At 42.4% G+C, this 21,488-nt stretch overlaps 1 protein-coding gene across 17 annotated transcripts in view; it reads left to right on the top strand.

The window, feature by feature from the left end:
• Positions 1-21,488, top strand: part of MAGI1 (membrane associated guanylate kinase, WW and PDZ domain containing 1) — a 638,028-nt gene that overhangs the window by 372,755 nt on the left and 243,785 nt on the right. For all 17 annotated transcript variants that reach the window (XM_023249926.2, XM_023249923.2, XM_023249922.2 and 14 more), the window contains exon 2: positions 10,788-10,904. In XM_023249926.2, the coding sequence (XP_023105694.1) occupies positions 10,788-10,904 (117 nt within the window). The remainder of the gene's footprint in view (positions 1-10,787; positions 10,905-21,488) is intronic.

The following is a 21,488-nucleotide window of genomic DNA, read 5'->3' as shown; positions in this document are numbered from 1 at the left end:
TCATGCTCTGTCTCTCTCTGTCCCAAAAATAAATAAATGTTTAAAAAAGAAAATTAAAAAAAAAAAAAAAGTGCTCAGTGAGTGCTCACTGGCATCACTCCAGTCCAGCAGGTCACCGAGCAGAGCTCCGTTAGATCCCGATGCAGTGTCTTCTTAAGAATTTAGTATCTTCTTGAAGGGCACACACATGTCTACAGATTGCACTCAAGGACCCGAGTGTAGAGACCTCTGACTTCAGCCGTGTGGTTGATTATTGCCGGTCATAAACTCACATCAGATAGGTTACTTTGCCTACAGAGCAACATTGTCTTTTGCCTTTCCCTTTTGTAAATCTTTCATTTTTTTTTTTTTTTTCTGAACAGATGTTATTTGACTCTACCGGTTTAACTGAAATAAATACAAGAAGCACAAAAGGCTGGGAATAATGGAAAAAGAGAGATGATGGAATTTAAGCCGTGCCTTTCTTTCCATGCTTAAATCAGGTTTCTTCTCGCTGTGGGATGAAATTTGGTATGAAAAGATTCACCAGGAGAAAAAGAAGAGAGGAGACAGGCAGGAAATAATAATAATGTGGATGTCCTGAAGTGCTAGCAAAATGTTTTGTGCTCGTCCATGTGGGGAGTTACATGTAAATAGTAGTTTCTAGAGCTTCATCAGCAGACATAAATCTTTCCTGCAGTCTCTTTTTTTCTTTTCTTTTTTTTTAATTTTTTTTTTAACGTTTATTCATTTTAGAGACGGAGAGAGACAGAGCATGAATGGGGGAAGGTCAGAGAGAGAGGGAGACACAGAATCTGAAACAGGCTCCAGGCTCTGAGCTGTCAGCACAGAGCCCGATGCGGGGCTCGAACTCACGGACCACGAGATCATGACCTGAGCCGAAGTCGGTCGCCCAACCGACTGACCCACCCAGGCGCCCCACTTTTTTTTTTTAAGTTCTACAGAAACATGACTGAAAGAACAACTGTCTTTGTGCCACTAGGGGAATGGATTCAATCTCTGCATGTCTGATGATGCCCCACCTGCCTGGTATCATTTGCACTGTGCTTGTTATTATAAGGTGTTATTATTAGCCCAGGAGGACTGGCATCTCTTGAGGTGTGCAGAGAGATGGGGACCATTGGTGACAGATAAGGAAATGGGTTTGTTTTCTGAGCCTAGCTCCCCACATTTTGATAGGGGGACTTTGCTTTGGCATAGTGACCATTGGTCACAAATATCAGCGTGTCTCAGAACCACCTGGACGGTCTGTTAAAACATAGACTGCTGAACTGGACCCGCAGAGTTTCTAATTCAGTAAGTTTTGGGTGAAGCCTGGTAATTTGCAACTCAGCAGGTTTCTGGGTAATGCTGCGAAGACTAGCCTTGGAGACGCTGAATACCTGTACCCTAAGAACGCTCAAAGGAGAATTGGTCACCTGGAGATTCGGAGCCAGCATCTACAGTGACGACTTAGCAGGCTCTGGTCAGCAGACTAAGTCCGCTGCCCTTTTTTGTAAATAAAGTTTTATTGGGAAAAAACCTTGGTTACATATCATCTGTGGCTGCTTTTGGACTATAAAAGCAAACTTTAGTAGTTGGACGGGGTCCAGATGGGCTCCCAAAGACGGAGAATGTGTACTGCCTGACCCTTGGCACTCTGCAGAAAAATTTCGCTGACCCCTGATCGTGACCAATGCTTACATGCCATCTGGGGGAGGCAGGCTTGGAAGCAAATCTGTCAGAACTGGCATACTGAGTGTTCTCAATCTCTGTGTGTTTAAAGGCAAAGGGTTTTGTTTGTTTCTTCATTTTACTTAAATACATAATGATAATGGAATTCATCCATTATTTCGCCACAGGCCGTTCTCCACAAAAATTTTCTCGTTGCAACCAACAGTTTCTCAGATTGAAGAGAAACGTATTTTAACCGTCCACGTTGCTTGTATAATATAGTGTTGGCATCTGTTTGAATTATTGGTGGAAAACTTTTAAAAACGCATACTTGGGGATGCCGGGCCGGGCATGCAGCTCTTGATCTCAGGGTCGTGAGTTCCAGCCCCATGGAGGGCATAGAGATTACTTTAAAAAAAAAAAAAGCATACTTAAAAGGGAAAAACAATCCTCATTTTGGCTAGTGATATTGTACTTCTTCTAGAGCTGAGTGGAAACCTTTCTGGAAAGCAGTTTGTCAGTATGTATGAAGAATCTTTAACGATTGTGCTCATTGTTCTAGTAATTCCACTTCCAGAGGGCTTTAGCAAACATACATACTCAAGCTTTTTCATTGCAACATTGCTTATGATCATTTAAAAATAATTTTTTGTTGATGTTGAGAGAGTCACAGCATGAGTGGGGGAGGGGCAGATAGAGAGAGAAAGACAGAGAGAGAGAAAAAGAAAGAATCCCAAGCAGGCTCCGTGATGTCAGCACAGAGCCCAGCACAGGGCTCGAACCCCCAAAACCATGAGATCATGACCTGAGCTGAAACCAAGAATTGGAGGCTTAACCCACTGAGCCATCCAGGTACCCCTATGACCTGGATCATTTTTTTCAGAGGAAAGACATCTAAATGTCTGATAACATGAAACTGATAATATGATGATGCATCCACATAGCTACTTTGGAGGCATTTAGAATCAAGGCGAATAAAGGGAAGCCGATACAGTCTTTTGGGAGAGAATTTGTATCATTTTATGCTTTTTGTCCCACTATTTCCACTTCAAGGATTGTGAGAAGATAATCAGAAATACAGTTAGATTTGAGGCGCCTGTGTGGCTCAGTCACTTAAACATCCAACTCTTTTTTTTTTTTTAATTTTTTTTTCAACGTTTATTTATTTTTGGGACAGAGAGAGACAGAGCATGAACGGGGGAGGGGCAGAGAGAGAGGGAGACACAGAATCGGAAACAGGCTCCAGGCTCTGAGCCATCAGCCCAGAGCCTGACGCAGGGCTCGAAGTCACGGACCGCGAGATCGTGACCTGGCTGAAGTCGGACGCTTAACCGACTGCACCACCCAGGCGCCCCTAAACATCCAACTCTTGATGTTGGCTCAGGTCATGATTTCATGGTTCATGGGATCAAGCTCCTAGTGGGGCTCTGCATTCACAGCATGGAGCCTGCCTGGGATTCTCTACCCCACTCTCTGCCCCTCCTCTTCTTGCTCTTTGTTTTTCTCTCTATTTCTCTCTCTCAGAATAAACAAATAAACTTAAAAAAAAAAAAAAAGAAATACAGCTAGGTTTTATCCAAGGAGGATAATCACAGTAGAACTCATTCATATGCTTACTGATGGGTAGTAGTTAGATAGGTTGTGATGGAATGAGACATGACACATACGTGCTATTAAAACTAAATTTTCGAGCACTGCTAGAGTATTGGAAATGCGTATGAATTATTTGTTAGACCATGTGGATGTAAATCCTCATGCCGGGCATGATCCTCCCTATCCCCTATTTAATAGGTATCTAATGGAACTCCTGTGTTCTCCTCCCCTGTGGGCATCAGCACTTAAGCCCAGACGTGGGAATCACTTTTGACTCCTCTCTTGCATTTGGCATCTTCCTCCATCACGCGGGCACACCCTGTTGCTTCTAGCTTTAAGTTACATCTTCTCTCTGCGCTCCTGCCCTTCTTCTTTTCATCTGTTTCCTTATTCCAGGCCACTTCCGGTCTTGTGTGATCAGCCACACTGGCCGCACGCTGTCACCTCCCTCTACTCTTTTTAAAAGAAAAAAAATTTTTTTTTAATGTCTTATTTATTTTTGAGACAGAGAGAGAGCATGAACGGGGGAGGGGCAGAGAGAGAGGGAGACACAGAACCTGAAGCAGGCTCCGGGCTCTGAGCTGTCTGCACAGAGCCCGATGCGGGGCTCGAACTCATGAACCGTGAGATCATGACCTGAGCCGAAGTCGGACGCTCAACCGACTGAGCCACCCAGGCACCCCCACCTCCCTCTACTCTTGACCCACTGCACAGCTGCGGGAGGAATCTCAACACGGAGACGAGGCCTTCCTTATGTCCCTGACTGCCCTCCCTTCACTACATTCCTAAGGAGCTTAGAATAAAATGCAAACTCCTTATCTGGCCTGCAAGGCACAGCATGATCCGCCCCAGCTTCTCTGTTCCACCTCTGCGTGTGCTGCCCCTGTCCGAGCTCCACGCTTTTTCTCTAACACGCCAGCCTCCTTTCTATTTCCGTTCATTTGCGCATGCGGCATTCTCTGTCTAGAATGCTGTTTTCGCCACACTTGGCAGAGTTAACTTGGTTCTTGTCTCGTTTGCTTTCTCATCTTAACAGTGACCTCTGCTCAGAGGCCAGCCCGGTTCATGTTTGCTAAAACTTGTGTGTTAGTTCCTGTTCAGGAGTTCTGTGTGGTCGTGGTGTGTCCCCAGGGCCCACCGATTGTCTGGCTGTCGGGACTTAATAAATATCTGGTTGAATGAGTGAATGAATCCCCCGTGTGTGTGAGGGTACAGTAAGGGCATCTGTCTGTATGCGTAGGTAGGCATACACGGGGCATTCAGTACCAACACGTTAATGGTGATGCGCATGAGGTTACAGTTGATCTTTAACCTTCATTGTTGTACTTTTGTGTATTTTTCAAACCTTGGAATTCACATAGGTTACCTTTTTATTGTGGTAAAATATGTATCACATATGATCATGTGAAGTATTTTAAGGGTACAGTTCAGTGGCGTTGAGTACCTTCACACTGTTGTGCAGCCATCCGTTCAGTCGGTCCATCCAATTAGTAATAAATCCTAACTCCCCACTATTTTTTATGACTCTTACAGTCAGAAAAATGTCAGGAAAAATGTGTTAGAAAGAAACAAATGGCAAAATCTTTTAAAGACAAAACTCACTAATTGTATTTCAGGTTGTAAGTTTTGGCGACGATAAAACTAGCTAATTTGTATTTCGATTTATAATTTTGCACTTAAAAAAAAAACCCTATCCTTTACAAATGTAAACTGCTGAACTGACAGACTTTTTTTTGCTGTAATAGCTCCCTGCACTACAAACCATTTGTGTTGCCTTAATAAATACATCTTTCCTACAACTACAATCATTCCGTGAAGAAATTGTGTGCTAATGGTAAATCACTTGGAAGTGTGATTAGTTTAGTATCCTTATGCACGTTTTCCTTAGCATTGAAAATCTGAAATATATTAAAGTCTAAATTCTAGTTGTAAGGAAACACTATTCTTTGACCTTCTATGTTCTGGAGCTTATACGACACAGAGAGAGTTATGTTTTGTCTCCTTGGTTAGAAATGGATGAATCGAGAAGACTCAAAAGTAATATCTCTGGAAACCTAGTTTCCGGGCCGTCAAGATTATTTCTATTGACTAGTGTTCTCCCTTAGGATCTATACTTTAGGAGATAGAGTTCAGACCAAGCAGAGTCCCCTCATAATCCATCACTTTGAAAATGATGCTTCTAGTTGAGATGGCAGAAAACTGTGTAGCATATAGAGGAAAAGTTTGGGGGAACTACACAATGATGTTAAGGAATCATTTCATGTTTAAATAGTAACAAGCAAAATTTGTGACTTAAGTAACTGATAAAGGAATCATATCTAGAGTATATAAAGAACATCTTATCAAAAATAACAAGACAGCCTATTAGGAAAATGCACAAGGAATATGAACAGGCAAGTTACCGAAGACGAAGCATAAAAGACAAAAAATATATGTATGAGATATATATTCTATCATATACATATACACACACACATATATGTATATATTGTATGTGTCATATATATGTATATAATTTATATATATCACTACATAGATGTATATATGATAGAATGTACAAGTCACCAGAAATGTAGTCACCCCCTTATCTGTGGGGGAGATGTTCCAAGACACCTAGTGATGCCTGGAACGGTTGATAGTACTGAACCCTGTATATACTATGTTTTTTCCTGCACATAATACACATATTTGAAAAGAAAAATATTACAGTGACATTTATTATTGCATTGTTGCATTGGCAACAACATTAGAAATAGCCTAATTTTTTATGAAGGACAAATACATTGTATATTTTTTAAATGGAATATTACACAACATTTAAAGTAATTAGCAAAGGTTACATGAATTGGCATGGTTAAATTTCTCTAAACCAGTGTGAATTTAAAAAAAGCAGAGATACATTGTTTTAAATTTAAAAGATACACAATTTCAGATACACTGATATGAAATATAAAGTAATGGCAAATGCAGGACAGAGAGTAAGCTTCATTTTTGTCCCTGAAATTATACAATTGTCTTAAAATCAGCTCTGAATCCTTTTCTTGGAAAAAGTTGCCTGTATTTCTGACCTCTGTTCTCTTTTCCACTTGCAAAACAAATCTTGAATTTCAAAGAAAGTGAAGATGCTCTGACTCTCTCTGTCTCTCTCTCTCTAGCAATTTATTATTTCATTGGCTCACTGCCTTGACAATTAGGAGAAGATTTATAGACATATCCCCTGAATAATTGGCAATTAATTTGAGATTAGATGCCAAAAAGTACAGTATTCTTAATATAATGGGAAGGTTGAGGCTTTTCGCTTACAAATGTCACGGAACACAGAGTAAATGTTAACCGGCAGCATAGTTAACCCTGCCCTTTTGCACATCTGCAGTAAAGCGGAGTTTTAGTTCGATGATCGCAAACTTTAGCTAGCTTGGCTAGTTTTAATGTAAATCTCAAGTGTAGACCAAGAGTGTCTGTGGCTTAAGAATGAATGCCTTCCCATCTATAAGCCCATGTTTTATCTTGATAGGTAACCTGCATATGATCCATAAGGGTGTGTGTACCTGGGTTCTGTATAGGAGACACAGATACTGTATCCCGAATCTTCTTTAGGATTTTGCTTTTGACTCAAGCAGTAACTTGGATCCCATAACATCTTTTCTACTCATGGCTCAGTGTCTTTCTACTGCCTGCAACTGTGGTCTCCTATGGAGAATATAAACTCTAGGTCTTAAACAATGAAGATTTGTCTGGTAAACATTGGTATCCTTTTGGTCGAACTCCAGAGTACCTTCTACCTAGAGATAGAGTTGGCCGATGTGACTCCTAAATATCAGTGATTTACCAGTTGGTTTCATTTCAACTCCAGCACAGCGCCAACAATGTATTAAGTATGCACTAAATACTAACCCATTTACATATGGCCGGACAATTTTAGCACCAGTAGAGTTTTATTCCCTTCCAGAATCTCTAGAAATATCCTTTAGTCTGAATTTCCCTGTGCCTGTATTTTGTTCATAGCTATTTCTAAGTAATGGAATGGGCTTTATGCTTATGGGCATTTTGAAAAAGAGTAACAGCCCATCTTTGAACAGGTCTCAGCTCTTCCCCCTCCCTTGCCTCAGTGATTGTCCACTCTACATTATCATGGCACCTTCTCTTTGCCAAGCAGTGTTGGCATCTCATTTAATCCTTATACCAATTTCATGACACGGCTTCTGTTTTATCAGAGCTCTGTTTCACAGATAAGGTTCAGAGGTGGAACAGTGTGCTTGGGTTCACCAGCCAGTAAACAGTGGAGCCGGGATTTAAACCCAAGCCTTTTTGTCTTAACTATCAAGATTTAATCTGTTTTCCTTTCACTTCATCTCTCTGCTGCAAAATTGAGAATTAAGCATTTAGAATAGCCTATCACATAGTCATTGGGTAATCATGTTTATTTTTTAAACTTTTGAAATCAATTTCGTAGTAGTGTCACATACATACTATAAATTGTATCCAGCGCACACACACACACACACACACACACACACACACACCCACAGAGTTCCTTAAGTTTCGATAAATATATAAACCCATATTATCACTGCCACGATCAAGATTTTCTGTACTGGCATCTACTTCAAACACTTCCTTGTGCTCCCCCCTTCAAAAACTTTTCATCTTGGGGCACCTGGGTGGCTCTGTCGGTTAAGTGTCCAACTCCTGATTTCTGCTCAGGTCATGATCTCATGGTTTGTGAGTTCGAGCCCCATGTTGGGCTCTGTGCTGACAGTGCTGAGGCTTCTTGGGATTCTCTCTCCCTCTCTGTCTTCCCTCCCCAACTCACACACTCTCTATCTCTCAAAATAAATGAATAAACTTAAAAAAAAATTTTAAATCTTTTTGTCTTAATGTCATTCTAGACTCTCAGGAAATTGTAAACAGTACTACAGAGATCCCCTGTGCCCTGCATCCAGGTTCCCCCCAGTGAGAACTGGTTACATAAGAATAGTACAATTGCACAGCCAAGAAACTGACATTGGGACACTCCATAGATCTTACTCCCTTGTCCCCCTTTGCAGTCAGCCTCTGCCTACCCTCAGCCCCAGGTAACCACTCAACTGCTTTTTGTCACTAAAGTTTAGATTATTCTAAAACTTTATATGTAAGTGGAATCGTATACAATATTGCCTTTTGTGTCTAGCTGCCTTTGCTCAGCATTATGTGTTTTCCATGTGTGAATGGTACTCTATGTGTTAGTGGTCTCTTCCCGTTAACTGTTGTGTAGCACCCTATTTGAATAGAGGGCAGCTTGCTTATCCTTTCCCCTGTTGATGGATATTTTGGTTGTTTCCACATTTGGACTATTACATAGTGATGAAAGTTGTTGTGGAGATTCATCCGGAAGTCGTATGTGTGGGGGAGTGTGCTTGTTTTCATTTCTCTTGCATAAATGCAAGTGAAAGTGCTGGGTCGTTCAGTTAGTGAAGGTTTAGCTTTATAAGATTCTTTTCCCAAGAGAATGAACCATTTTCTGTGCCCACCGACAGTGCCCACAAGTTCCTCTTGTTCTCCAGTCTTGCTAACACTTGATACTGACTTTTAAATTTTTGCCATTCTTTGGGCGCCTGGGTAGCTTAGTCAGTTGAGACCTGACTTTGGCTCAGGTCATGGTTCCTTGGTTCGAGCCCCATGTCAGGCTCTGTGCTGACAGCTCAGATTCTGGAGGCTGCTTCAGATTTTGTGTCTCCCTCTGTCTCTGCCCCTCCCCTGCTCCTACTCTATCTCTGTCTGTCTGTCTCAAAAGTAAACATTAAAAAAAATTAAAAAATAAAAAAAATAAATTTCCCATTCTCGTAGGTATGTAGTAGAATTTCACTGTGGTTTTGATTTGCCTTTGTCTGATAATGATATTAAATATCTTTTCATGTAGTTAGATGGCTAGTCATATGTATTCCTCTGTAAATTGTTCAAACCTTATGACCATTTTGGGGGGGCGGGATGGGGAGTGGATAGGTGGATGTGTGTCCTTTTTATTCAGCAAATATTTGATGAGTTATTGAATATTTATTAAATGACCCAGGATTGACTCGAATATATCTATTTTGATTTTGGCCACTTGAAACCTTAGGTATAATACATCTCAAATAAAATAGTTCAAATTAGGTTTTGTTAGTCTAGAAAGCAATCATCTGTAATAAGGAATCTGTTGACCATGATACTAAAATAAAGATCAGTCGTTTCCTGTCTAGGTAGGACATAACATCATCTTAACTGTCAATGTCATCCTCATGATACACATTTTTGACCATGGGGAAGTTACCATCTGAAGACATGAATTTTGTAGTTCACATAGATACTGCATTGCTATTTTGTTTCTCTAAGGCTAGAAATGTTCTTACCTAATTTTTATCTTGTCTAAAAATGGAAAGACGATTTTAGCCTGGTTATTTTTAGCTGTCACTGAACCAGTCTTTCTCCATTAAGCATAAATATTAGCTAACTTGATCTACAAGTCTTCTGTTGGTCCTGTAGAGTATAATTTGTGTCTATAATTTAAAAAGAACATTTGGTTACCTTTTTTGTTTCTATGACATATTTTTATAGCCGTAATTTAGCTATTGTTTTATTTTGTTAATGTAGAGAATTACAAAGAAATACACAGGCTTACTCACGTAGCTATTGCTTATACAACAATAGTGAAAAAGCACTCTGTGTCTAGTGTTTGTACAATCAATGCAGGATAATAAAGTCTGTATATTTCTGTCTGTAGACTAAAGAGTGACATCTGTATGTCTGTCTATACAATGAAGACATCTTCTCCCTTACTTCCCAAGCTCATGTCCTTCTACCTAAAGGAAACTGTTGTTAAAAACTTTGTGATGATGGCTCACATCAATATAGAGTGCCTCCTTTTCTTTGTTCCTTTTTACACAAAAGGGGTCAGACAGTATGCACCACCCCACATATTTTCCTTTGACACTAACACTAAGCAGATATACCTTTCTTGGAGTAGTTACCGTATGAATCAACTATGCTTTACTTAGTTGGTCCCTGGTGGTCTTTTTCAGATCTTCTGCTTTGATTTTCATTTATGTGCTATTATAAAAATACCGCAATAAGCAATACTGGAGATGTTGCAGACTTTTGCAAGTATATTCATAGGGTCAGTTTCTACCAGTTGGACCCGTGGTCGAAGAACATTGTATAATTTGTCAGCTGTTGCTCCATTGTTCTCTTTAAGTGCTCAGCCATTTGCCGTCTCTTTAATAGTGTCTTCAAGGGTCTCTGGCACATATTTTAAATGTAATAGCCTAGTTTAAATTCTTTGTTATTTGAGCCTTCTAGTATTATGTGAAATGATCCCCCCAAGTTAATGCTCTGTCAATGCTGTTTTATGTTTATTACATCCTTGCTTGCTTTTCTCCTGCAGAGGGAATCCTGAAGTAGGTCCTCCTAATGACCGAGAGTGGCTGGGTAGAATGGCTTCTGGTGGCATTTCTGCTGTCAACCTGCTTCATCTCCGGGAAGCCCCGTGGTTGATGTGTTTTGTCTATTTTATATATTTCTCACAGGAGGAAAACTGAACAAGGACCTGCGACATTTTCTCAATCAGCGCTTCCAGAAAGGCTCTCCTGATCATGAGCTCCAGCAGACCATAAGGGATAACCTTTACCGCCATGCTGTGCCTTGTAAGTAGCCCTTTTGGGGCATCTGACTGCTGGGTGTATGTGTGTGTGGAAAGCTAGTGGAGACAGAAGAGTTCAGCAGTTGGTTCTGGAACACTGGGCGGCTTGCTCACTTAGTGCCTCCCTAAGTCCAGGGCATCCTAAGTGACCCTGCGACATACAGCACAGCACAAGGTGAATTCCTTGGCCTTCAGGTTCTTGCCCTCCCGCTTTCTTGCTTATATGTCAAGTAAATTAGTTATCCTTTGTAGGGGCCTGTTTTCACATCAGTGGAAACGACATCTGAGTCATACAAATTCCATAAGACTATAATGAGGAGTACCTGGGATGAAGGGTTTTGCAAAGTCCTGGCATGGCGTAAGCCTCCATGAATGCTAATCATCATTGTTATTACTGTGGTGGACCAGGCCAGAGGCCTTCAGATTGATCTCTGTGGAGATCAGGGAGCCCTCGTGGCCCCTCAGCGGAGAGAATGCCTCAGTGGATTCTCTCTGTTTCCCCAACATGACCAGATTCATTGATCTCGATTTCACGCATAATTGCATTTGAAGGAATGGCTTCCACCAATTAAAAACTCCAGTCCCCCCAACCCATTAGATTAGACCAAATCTGAGAAAGCAAGACAGAGAGCATAGGGACTATGAAAGCGAGGTTTTTGTTTTGAGGGAAGGAAGGAAGGAAGAAAAGGCAGGAGAAGAAGGAGAGAGGGAGGGAGGAAGTCAGTCCATAGGGCAGATGCTTGGGCACCTGAGTTGTAGTGAAGTATTACTGTGCACTACCCACCTGCATTCCTATATAGCTAATCATGAGGTGGCAATCCTGGGGACACTTAGAATTGCATGATTTTATTTAAAATTGAGAAGAAAGAATGATTTTGGCTTTAGTACTTGGAGTTTTTCCCTTCTGTTATTGCCAAGTCCTTCAAAGCTTGAATTTTTTTTTTTTTTAAATACCATTTTTTAGGGGCACTTAGGCGGCTCAGTCAGTTGAGCGTCCAACTTCGGCTCAGATCGTGATCTCATGGTTTGTGAGTTCGAGCCCCATGTCAGGCTCTGTGCTGGCAGCTCAGAGCCTGGAGCCTGCTTCAGTTTCTGTCTCCGGTTCTCTCTGTCCCTCCCCCGCTTGTGCTCTGTCTCTAAAGTAAATAAACATTAAAAAATAGAAAGGAAATATTATATTTTAACCAGCAAACAAAATGAGGACTAATTTGAAATTGAGGGTACCCAGCTTACTGCTGTGATTTGTTTGCTATAATGGTTTTCTTTAAGAAAAAAAAAAAATAGTTTGCAAGTCGTGCCAGAGTGCTAATGTTTCCCGATACCACTGCAAGATGGTAAACAGAACTAATGTGAGGCACCATAGACCCGCAGGGACATAGGTTATAAGTCTACACTGGGACCTTTAAAGATCAGGTTCTAGAACAGCCCTCCCTGCTCCTCATTTTACTTATTAATAAAACCAAGGCTCCACAGGGAAAAGAGGTGGAGTGCAAGGAACTTGGGTCAGTGCCCCAAGGTTGTCTCTTTCTGCTGAGTAGCAGAGTTGCCTTGACAGAGAAACTGTTGTGATAATGTGTTAACGTATCTGGGCCTCCGTTCTTTTAGTCTTTCAGCGTTGGAATGGAATGCTATGATCTTGTATCCTACCAACAATTTTTTACACTTGGATTAATAATAATTTCTAACGTTAATTGTATGGGTTATAAAGGGCTCATAAATTGTTTTATGGCTCAAGAAACCAAGGCACTAAGGTAAGCCAATAAAAACAAGGCTAAAGGCAGGGGTGGGGGGGGGGGACCTGGGTGGCTCCATCGGTTGAGTGCCCGACTTTGGTTCAGGTCACGGTCTCGTGGTTCGTGAGTTCAAGCCCCGCGTCTGGCTGTGTGCTCACAGCTCAGAGCCTGGAGTCTGCTGCAGATTCTGAGTCTCCCCCTCTCTCTCTGCCCCTTGCCTGCTCATGCTCTGTCTCTCTCTGTCTCTGTCTCTGTCTCTCTCTCTCTCTCAAAAATAAATAAACATTAAAAAAATTAAAAACAAACAAGGCTAAAGGTGATCAGAGCTTCTGGTCTCTTGAGTCCACCAGTCCAAAGTCCTGACTTTGATATGCTGGCTAGTATTAACCCTCAAATAACTCTTGGAGGTTGGGATTTTTTTTTTAATTTTGTAATGTTTATTTATTTTTGAGAGAGAGAGACAGAGACAGAGCATGAGCGGGAGAGGGAGGCAGAGAGAGGGAGACACAGAATCTGAAGCAGGCTCCAGGTCCCGAGCTGTCAGCACAGAGCCCGACGCGGGGCTCGAACTCACGGGCCTCGAGATCATGACCTGAGCCGAAGTCCGGTGCTTAACCAACTGACCCACCCAGGGGCCCCTGGAGGTTGGGATTTTTAATTCTCAGCTTACAGATGAGGAAACAGAGGCGTGGGGAGATCAAGTCACTGCTAAGTGTCCAATTGGGGTCTTTTCGACTCTCACCACCCGGGGCTATTTCTGTAGCTGTACCATAGCTGCCTCTGAAATTCTAGGACAGCAGGTTGAATGCCGTTTTGCAGAATTCAGTAATTGCAGAATCATGATTGTTCTCTGTGTAATTTTTCCCTTACTTAGATTCCAATTTAAGAAATGGGGAATGAAGCAAATGAACACACCATTTCTTGACGCATCTGTGGTGTTACTATGGTTACGTTTTGGCTTGCTTTCCCATTTATTTTTTCCCCTGATTTATAGGACCTGACTGTGAGCTAAATGGCTTGATTTTAAAGCTTACCACTATATAGGAATTGGGGCAAAAATGACCTCAGCCTTTTAAAAACAGTGAAAAATCCTGTTTTGTCTTTGCTCGCATAAAGCCCTTGGTACTAATGTTTCATTTCTATGAAACCCACAAATCGGGAACTGGGAAGGAAGAAATGGTCTTTCTCCTGAAAGGGAAAACAAGTAGCGTTTCATTTTACATTTCCTTCATAAAATGGGAAGGAAATTCAGAAGAGGTCTGTTTCTGAGTCTGGCACAGCATGTGTACCTTTGAACATGAGTAGACCACAGGTCACCAGGGATTCGGTTACAGGCTTGGAGAACTCAAGCCACGTTTTTGTTTATTTTGATTCTTTGGCCCCTGTGACTGGTAAAGCAGAACTCTCTACCAAACCTGTCGTGCCAACGGAGTAGGAAGCCCTTCCTTTGGAGAACACAACCTCCTGATGATGTTGTAACTGTCCCATGAGGAGACAAGCTCTCGTAATCTGCATTTTTCCAGAACTTCCTGCTGCTGCTATTTTAGTGACTTCACCATTTTGAGAAGTGATGACCTCATGAACAGGTGCTTGCGAGTTGGGGTAGACGTCTTGTCTTCACATGCGTTAGGAGGTCCACGTGTCACTAGAAAGTAATAAATAAAGCCCCTTCATTCTCAGGTTCTTTTTAGTGTCATCATATCACCACGATGGGTTTTACCACTTAAGATTCCATTGTCTCCTAATTCCTTGGCAAAGACAGTGCAGGTAATAGCATCCCTATTTGACAGGTAAGGAAACGGAGCAACCAGTAAAACTTCCTCAAAATCATACCGCTTCTAAATGCCACATAACTCATTGCTCATCCGGTGCTGTTTTAATGTGTCTTATTTTTAACAGCTTTATTGAGGTATAATTCGCGCACCATACGGTCCACTCGTTTCAAGTGTTCCTCCAATGCTATTTTTTTTTTTTGCCACAGTCTTTATTTTACTCCACTCCCCTTTTATTTTGTCTTTATTCAAAAACTTGGATTACTTCCACAGTATGAAAAAAGTCATCCGAGTTGAAGTCTAATTATGTTTACCGTTGACAATTGCCACCAAAAAACCTTCACAACAACCAGAATCATGTCAGCAAAGGGGACTAGGTTACAGAGGGAGTCAGAAGCCCTGGTGTGAAGTCTGAGGGCTTTGCGATAGCTGTGTGGCCTGGCGTAAGTCATGTAACCTCTCTGCGTCTCGTTGACTCTTTAATAAAACACAAAGAGAAATACTTCCTTCAAGCACTGCCTGAATTCCATTGTTCAAGCATTTGGTATTGTTCAAGCATTTGGTGATGCCCCCGGTGTCCCTAAGAGATGGGTCCGTTAGAGGCAACAGAGGCTCAGAGTAGTTCATAGCTTGTTTAGGGTCACACGGGTCACAGGTAGCATAGTCAGAGTTAAGCCAGTTCTAATTTCTGTGCCGGGCATCATTAATAGAAGTGTGATTGAGGCAGGATAACAGGGACCATGGAGAGTGAAAGAAACAGAGAGGAAGCTTCTCATTGCTGAACTTTATTGTTTTACTTGTCTATTTTATTCTTGCATTCGTTGTTTTAATGTTTATTTTTTAAGAGAGAGAGGGAGAGAGCGAGCATAAGGGAGAGGCCGAGAGAGAGAGGGACAGAGGATCTGAAGCAGGCCCTGTGCTTACAGCAGAGACCCCAACCCGGGGCTTGAACTCCTGACCTGAGCTGAAACCAAGAGTCAGACGCCTAAGTGACTGAGCCATCCAGGTAGCCCTATTTTATTTAAATGTTCATTCATTTTTGAGAGGGAGAGCATGAGTGGGGGAGGGGCACAGAGCGAGGGGGACAGAGGATAGTAGGTGGGCCCTGTGCTGACGACAGAAAGGCCGACCGCGTAAGATGTTGACCTGAGCTAAAGTTGGAACACTCAACGGACTGAGCCACCGAGGTGCCCCTCATTGCTGAATTTTATAGATTTAGCTGTTTAAAATCATGGGGTCTTATGGGAGTTGGAGCTATGCAAGGCACAGTGCCTTAAAAATAAGTATCTTATCTCTGATTTTCAAGTAACTCGCTGATATGTGCGATAGAATTTTAATAATTCTTTAATGGTGATTCAGCTTTTAAGAAATCATTACGCGATTCTCTTGGGATATCTCGGTCTATCTTCTTTTTCATGGAATCTCTTCTTTAGTATACCTGTGAAAAACCACCTTGAAATGAATTTGAAATCCCTATAAACATCATCTGGGTTGCTCACTTCTCCATTCCTTGTCCCCTGCCCCTCAAATTCTCTTACGTGGTCAGTCCCCCCTCCCAGTCACACAGACTTCATCCATTCCCCGGACACACCTGCTGCCTTCCTGTAACTGGGTGCGTGCTCTTTTTTCCTCTTTCCGTACCTTTCCATCTGACCAGCACACCATCTTCTTTTGAACTTTAACCTACATGCCACAAAGACCTCCAAGTTTGGGCCTGTTGCCCTCTTCCCTGCTGCCAGAGCTACCCTCTCTGACCCCCTTCTTCCAGCTCATGTGCCTGAGTGCATTGCCCGCTGAGTGTCTGTCTGTCCTATTAGAATCTGACTGTTCGGAAGTCCGAGACTGTGTCTTCCTCGGCGACCAGCCCACACCTAACTCAGTGCCTGGACCAGAGAATAGATATTTGTTGAGTGAACGAACCAACGGAGAAATGGAGGAACTTGTTTTTTGTTTCTCGCGTCTTATTTTTTTTGTCTCGGTTGCTAGATGTTTTGGAGACACAACAGAAAAACTTTGCCATCACACTTTCAGAAGGTAAAAGGCAGCTCAGAGGCTGGAGCCCCTAGATGGCTGGTAAGGACTCCGATGATTACTCGGCCAGTAATCCAGACCCAGAGGAAAAAGTCAGGGCCCTTGTGTGCCTGGAACTGGAGTGCCCATTCTCTGCTCCCCCTGATTACAGTCTAGATAACAGTGTGCCTCCTGCATCGACAGCCTTCTGCATTATGGCTTCTGGTCCTCGCTGATGTGACAACATCTGAGATTTGTGCTTTGGAATGGCCGCCTTTCCTGTGCAGATAAATGTGTTACCTGACAGTGCTTGTCAGTTACTATACCACTGCTGTCAAAACGAGATACAACTCACCCAGTCGGATGGGTTCTCTGGAATGCTGAACACCACCTCTCCCATTCTGTCTCCCTTTTCTGAGCTCCACGCTGAAGAACTCATCTTTCTTTTCAAGCAAAGGTCATCTCAAAGAGGAAAGGATAAGTCCGTTTTGTTCTGTACCTCAACACTTTGTTGATCCAAGCTCTCACTGATACTGAAACCATTGTATCTGCTGTAAGAGGCATTGATCAGTGACTTAAAGGGGTTTACAAAGGGATTAAAAGTGTTTGATCTACAAGACACTTTCATGTGATAAACATAGGTGGCCCTGGTTTTCCTTTGTAGAGGTGCCATATTCAAATAGGCCCCTTAGCATCTGCTAACAGACGGTGTCGTTGTTACCTCGAATTGGGCTGTGACATCACGGACGCAAATCACCTTTGGTATTGTTTGAACCTCTGAGTTTCTTTGAAACACAGCCATCTCCAGTACTGCTTGCCTGGACTCAGCCCCTTCTGCGCTTTAAGCTGATGACACGAACTAGACCAATTTATCAGGAAGGGGCGAGGACAGAGATCTGGGTATTGGAAAATGGCTTCTCTCTTGGACTGTTCACTTCTGTTTTCAGGTTGTGTTTGACACAAGTGGAATGCTTCAAGTCATAATTCATGAGCCAGACAGTTCTGGAAGCATCCCCAGGACTGATCCGATAAGAGTCCCTGGAAACTTTCTCACTGTGATTATTGCCCTTGTCCTGTAACCATAGTGAGTGCTGTCTCCAATGGAAAAGGATTGTTGCAGCCTTTACAGAGCCTGGCCTCTTGCAGAAAAGTGGCTAGTGTCTGTGAGCGCTCCAGTTTGTGGATTCCTGCTGTGTGCAAGGTTCCCTGCCAAGATGCTTGGGTGTGTGTGGTCTCTCACCCTGGCCTCACTGAGGACACACAGAATGTTATGGATCTGATAAGGCCTCCCTCTTTTCTATTCATTTGCAAAGATTTGTTGTCTGTTGTAAGACTAGTGTCTGCCCTCACATCTTCTCCAGGAGTTTTCCACTTTTTCCCTCCCCTTGCTGTTTACCCATTGGTACTATATTTTCCCATGTGTCCCCAGCTGGTCTGCAGTCTGGGGACTTCCCCTACTCAAGGGCCACCCCCTTACTGCCAACACCTGACCTTTCCTTCCTTCTTCATCAAAACTCATTTGTTCAGGACTCCTGGCTGGCTCAGTTGGTGAAGTGCATGACTCTTGGTCTCAGGGTCATGCGTTCAAGCCCCACGTTGGGTATAGAGCTTACTTTAAAAAACTGGGGCTCCTGAGTGGCTCAGTCGGTTGAGCATCTGACTCTTGATTTCAGCTCAGGTCAAGAACTCACGGTGGTGAGATGGAACCCCACATCGGGCTCCACATTGGGCATGGAGCCTGCTTAAGAGTCTCTCTCTGCCTTCCACTGCTCATGCTTTCTCTCTCTCTCTTTCAAAAAAAAAAAATCAACTGCGTTTAATGAAACTTAAAAAAAACCGACCTTATTTGTTCTCATTGGTTAACTATTGGGTTGTCTTCAAAGAAGCCAAGAATTAGAAGAAAGAAGTGAATGGTTTATATTGTGCCATACAGTTCTCCATTCTCCACAATATGTATCCTTAAGCAGGTGACTTTAATGCGGTGTTCCTAGAGGGGTACCTGGGTGGCTTAGTCAGTTAAGCATCTGAGTCTTTTTTTTTTTTTAATTTTTTTTTCAACGTTTTTATTTATTTTTGGGACAGAGAGAGACAGAGCATGAACGGGGGAGGGGCAGAGAGAGAGGGAGACACAGAATCGGAAACAGGCTCCAGGCTCCGAGCCATCAGCCCAGAGCCTGACGCGGGGCTCGAACTCACGGACTGCGAGATCGTGACCTGGCTGAAGTCGGACGCTTAACCGACTGCGCCACCCAGGCGCCCCAAGCATCTGAGTCTTGATCTCAGCTCAGCTCTTGATCACGGTTGTCAGTTCGAGCCCTGCATAGGGCTCCATGCTGGGCGTAAAGCCTACTTAAAATAAATAAATAAATAAATAAATAAATAAATAAATAAATAAATAAATAAATAAATAAATGTGGTGCTGCTCGAAATAGCTGGGATGTCTGGCAGCAAAGCAGATTCATGGGTAGGGATGCATTCTTCTGCTTTTGATATGTTTTTGTACTTTTTATAGTGCTTAACACACTGTTTTGTGCGCAGAAAACACTTTAAACGCAAGATTGCATCAAGGGAATTTTCCCCTCTGCTTGCTGTATCACGTCTCATATACAGTTCCCTATTCCACCAAGGGCAAGCTGAGATAGGATTTGTGTTTCACAAAGTAGTGCTGTAGTCTAGGCAAGGAATACTGTGCCAAATTAAAAAAAAAAAAACAACACGGGATTTGGAAAAAAATACTTTTGTTTCGATGGAATTCGAAGTTAGAGTCTGGGCTCGGATAACTATAAATAAATTTTCATAGACACAAAGGTCTGGTGGGGTGTGGAAGGTGTGTGAGGGAAGTGGGGAGGTTCTCTGTTCCTCTGATCACACCCGCCTGATCAATGCCATGAGCATACCATACGGCATGTTTGTGACAGTGCAAAATCCAACCCCATTGGCTTCTTTCTGGAGTGCCCCTCCAGGAGCCCTGAAGCCACTCGTGTGGCATCCCTTCTTGCCACAGGAGAAGAGAGTTACCCCATCAGGAGAACCCCCCATCAGGGGGTTCATGAGAAGGACATGGGTGCATTGGATAGCCCCTCTTCTCGGGGCCTTCACGTTCAGGTGTGTGGGACTCTGGAGCACCGGAGACCCTGGCAGACTCCGGGACTTCCTTGCGTTCACCTGGCCAGGTTACCCAGGCTTTCTGGAGTGCCATTTTCTCAATACCTTTCCTGATGGGTACCTAAGTACCCAGTGCTTGGTGAGTATGGCACTTCATAGGTCTTCCAGAGTTCCCCTACTTCAGACAGTCTTCTTTCTTCCATACCCCTCTCCTTCTCATTTCTAACATGACTTGTCCAGTCCAGTATTCTCCCTTGTCTCTTTGCAGGTTCCCCTCAGGCTCTGAGCCTTATTTTTATGGTTACCTTTTTAAATGAGTTTGATAATTTATGTGATCCCCCTAGAAGGGGGACAAGGTAGGTTTTAAAAAATGATTTTCCAGGTGCACCTGGCTGGCTCAGTTGGGAGAGCAGGCAACTCTTGATCCAGGGGGGGTTCTAGGTTCGGGACCCACGTTGGGTGTAGAGGTAACTTAAAAATAAAATCTATAAAAAAGAAAAAAGCTTTTCTAACATTTGTCGAGGAACAACCCAGCCCTGGATGCTAGGCAAAAGCATAGTGAAGATTAATAATTGGATGGTTTAACCAATAATAGGCGTGCTTGAAACAGCACATTCTCTGTATATTCCCAGCATCAGCTAATTCCCCAGTGTTCTTGTTCTTTGTATTTCTTATTAGATGTTGTTAACCCTAATTGCCATTGTATATTTGCTGAATGGATGGAGTCATTTTGGAGGAAAAAAAGGAAAGAAAAACTACAAACTTAAAAGCTCCTCACGCTGGACTTGATTTATAAGTGTCTGTTAATAGCCTCATATAAACATGGTTTGGCTTGTGTTCTTTATTGTGAGGTGCTCAGGGGTGTTAAAAAAAAAAAGGAAAGTCATAGGAGTTTAGATTTAAGTTTAATTAGAGTTGATATAATTGATAATCTTCTTATCAAAACATGTTAGATCAGCCTCATTGCTTCATAATAACCTCCATCATTAATCAAGGGCTTACTTTATGTACCAGGCACTGTGCTCAATGATTTACAAGTGTTGTCTCTTTTAACCCTTTGCAAGCCCTTAGAAGTATGGTATTATCATCTCTGTATTATGAGTATGGCGCTTGAGAGGGGGAGAACTTAGCTAAGTGACTCAGGTGTGTTATGCACTATTTGATAATGATGGAACCCAGAATCCTTTGCTCCCAAGAGTCCAAGCTCTGGGTTTATTTCTTTGGGTGCATCACCTCAAAGACCATGCTTTAAATTAACCTACTGAATTTGAAAATGAGTCTTCTCTTAATACCATATGGATTAGTCCTTGGCTGGGTGTCGGATACTAACATACATCCATTTGGCAGACATGTTAATTTATTTAATTGCTTTATAATTCTGGCTGAGATTCTTCATCAAGATGTGTTGCAATTATAAAACAATTTCCACAGCAATTTATGTAGGGACAGGGAGGTTTTCATATTATCTTTACCATCTATTATTTTAAGGGAAGGTTTTTATCAAATTTTGGCGTCCCAAGAATCATGAGTCAAGAGAATGAAGTACAACATATTTTTAAAGAAACCTCCTTGTGTCAAATGTGTTCCCTAAAACTATCTACAAATACATTTTCTTGCTTCTGTAATGGATTATGTGCATTTATGCCAAGGTCTAAGTAAGGATACTTAACTGGTGATGCTCTGATGGGCTTACCTAAAGTTCATATGAAATGAGCTACCTCAGATAACGACCTTAAACTTACTTTTTTAAATTAAATGTTTTTATTTATTTGTTTTGGGGGGTGTTGGTGGACAAGTGGAGGAGGAGCACTGAGAGAGATAGAGAATCCCAAGCAGGCTCTGGGCTGTCAGTGAAGAGCCCGGCCGTAGGGCTGGATCCCACGAGCCCTGAGATCATGACCTGAGCCGAAATCAAAAGTCGGATGCTTAACTGACTGAGCCACCCAGGCACCCCCAGTGACCTTAAAC

The sequence above is a fragment of the Felis catus genome, chromosome A2 (genome assembly GCF_018350175.1).
Source record: "Felis catus isolate Fca126 chromosome A2, F.catus_Fca126_mat1.0, whole genome shotgun sequence".
NCBI classification, from domain to species: Eukaryota; Metazoa; Chordata; class Mammalia; order Carnivora; family Felidae; genus Felis; species Felis catus.
Note: the sequence above shows the minus strand (reverse complement) of the source record. Positions and strands in the feature narration are given on the sequence as shown.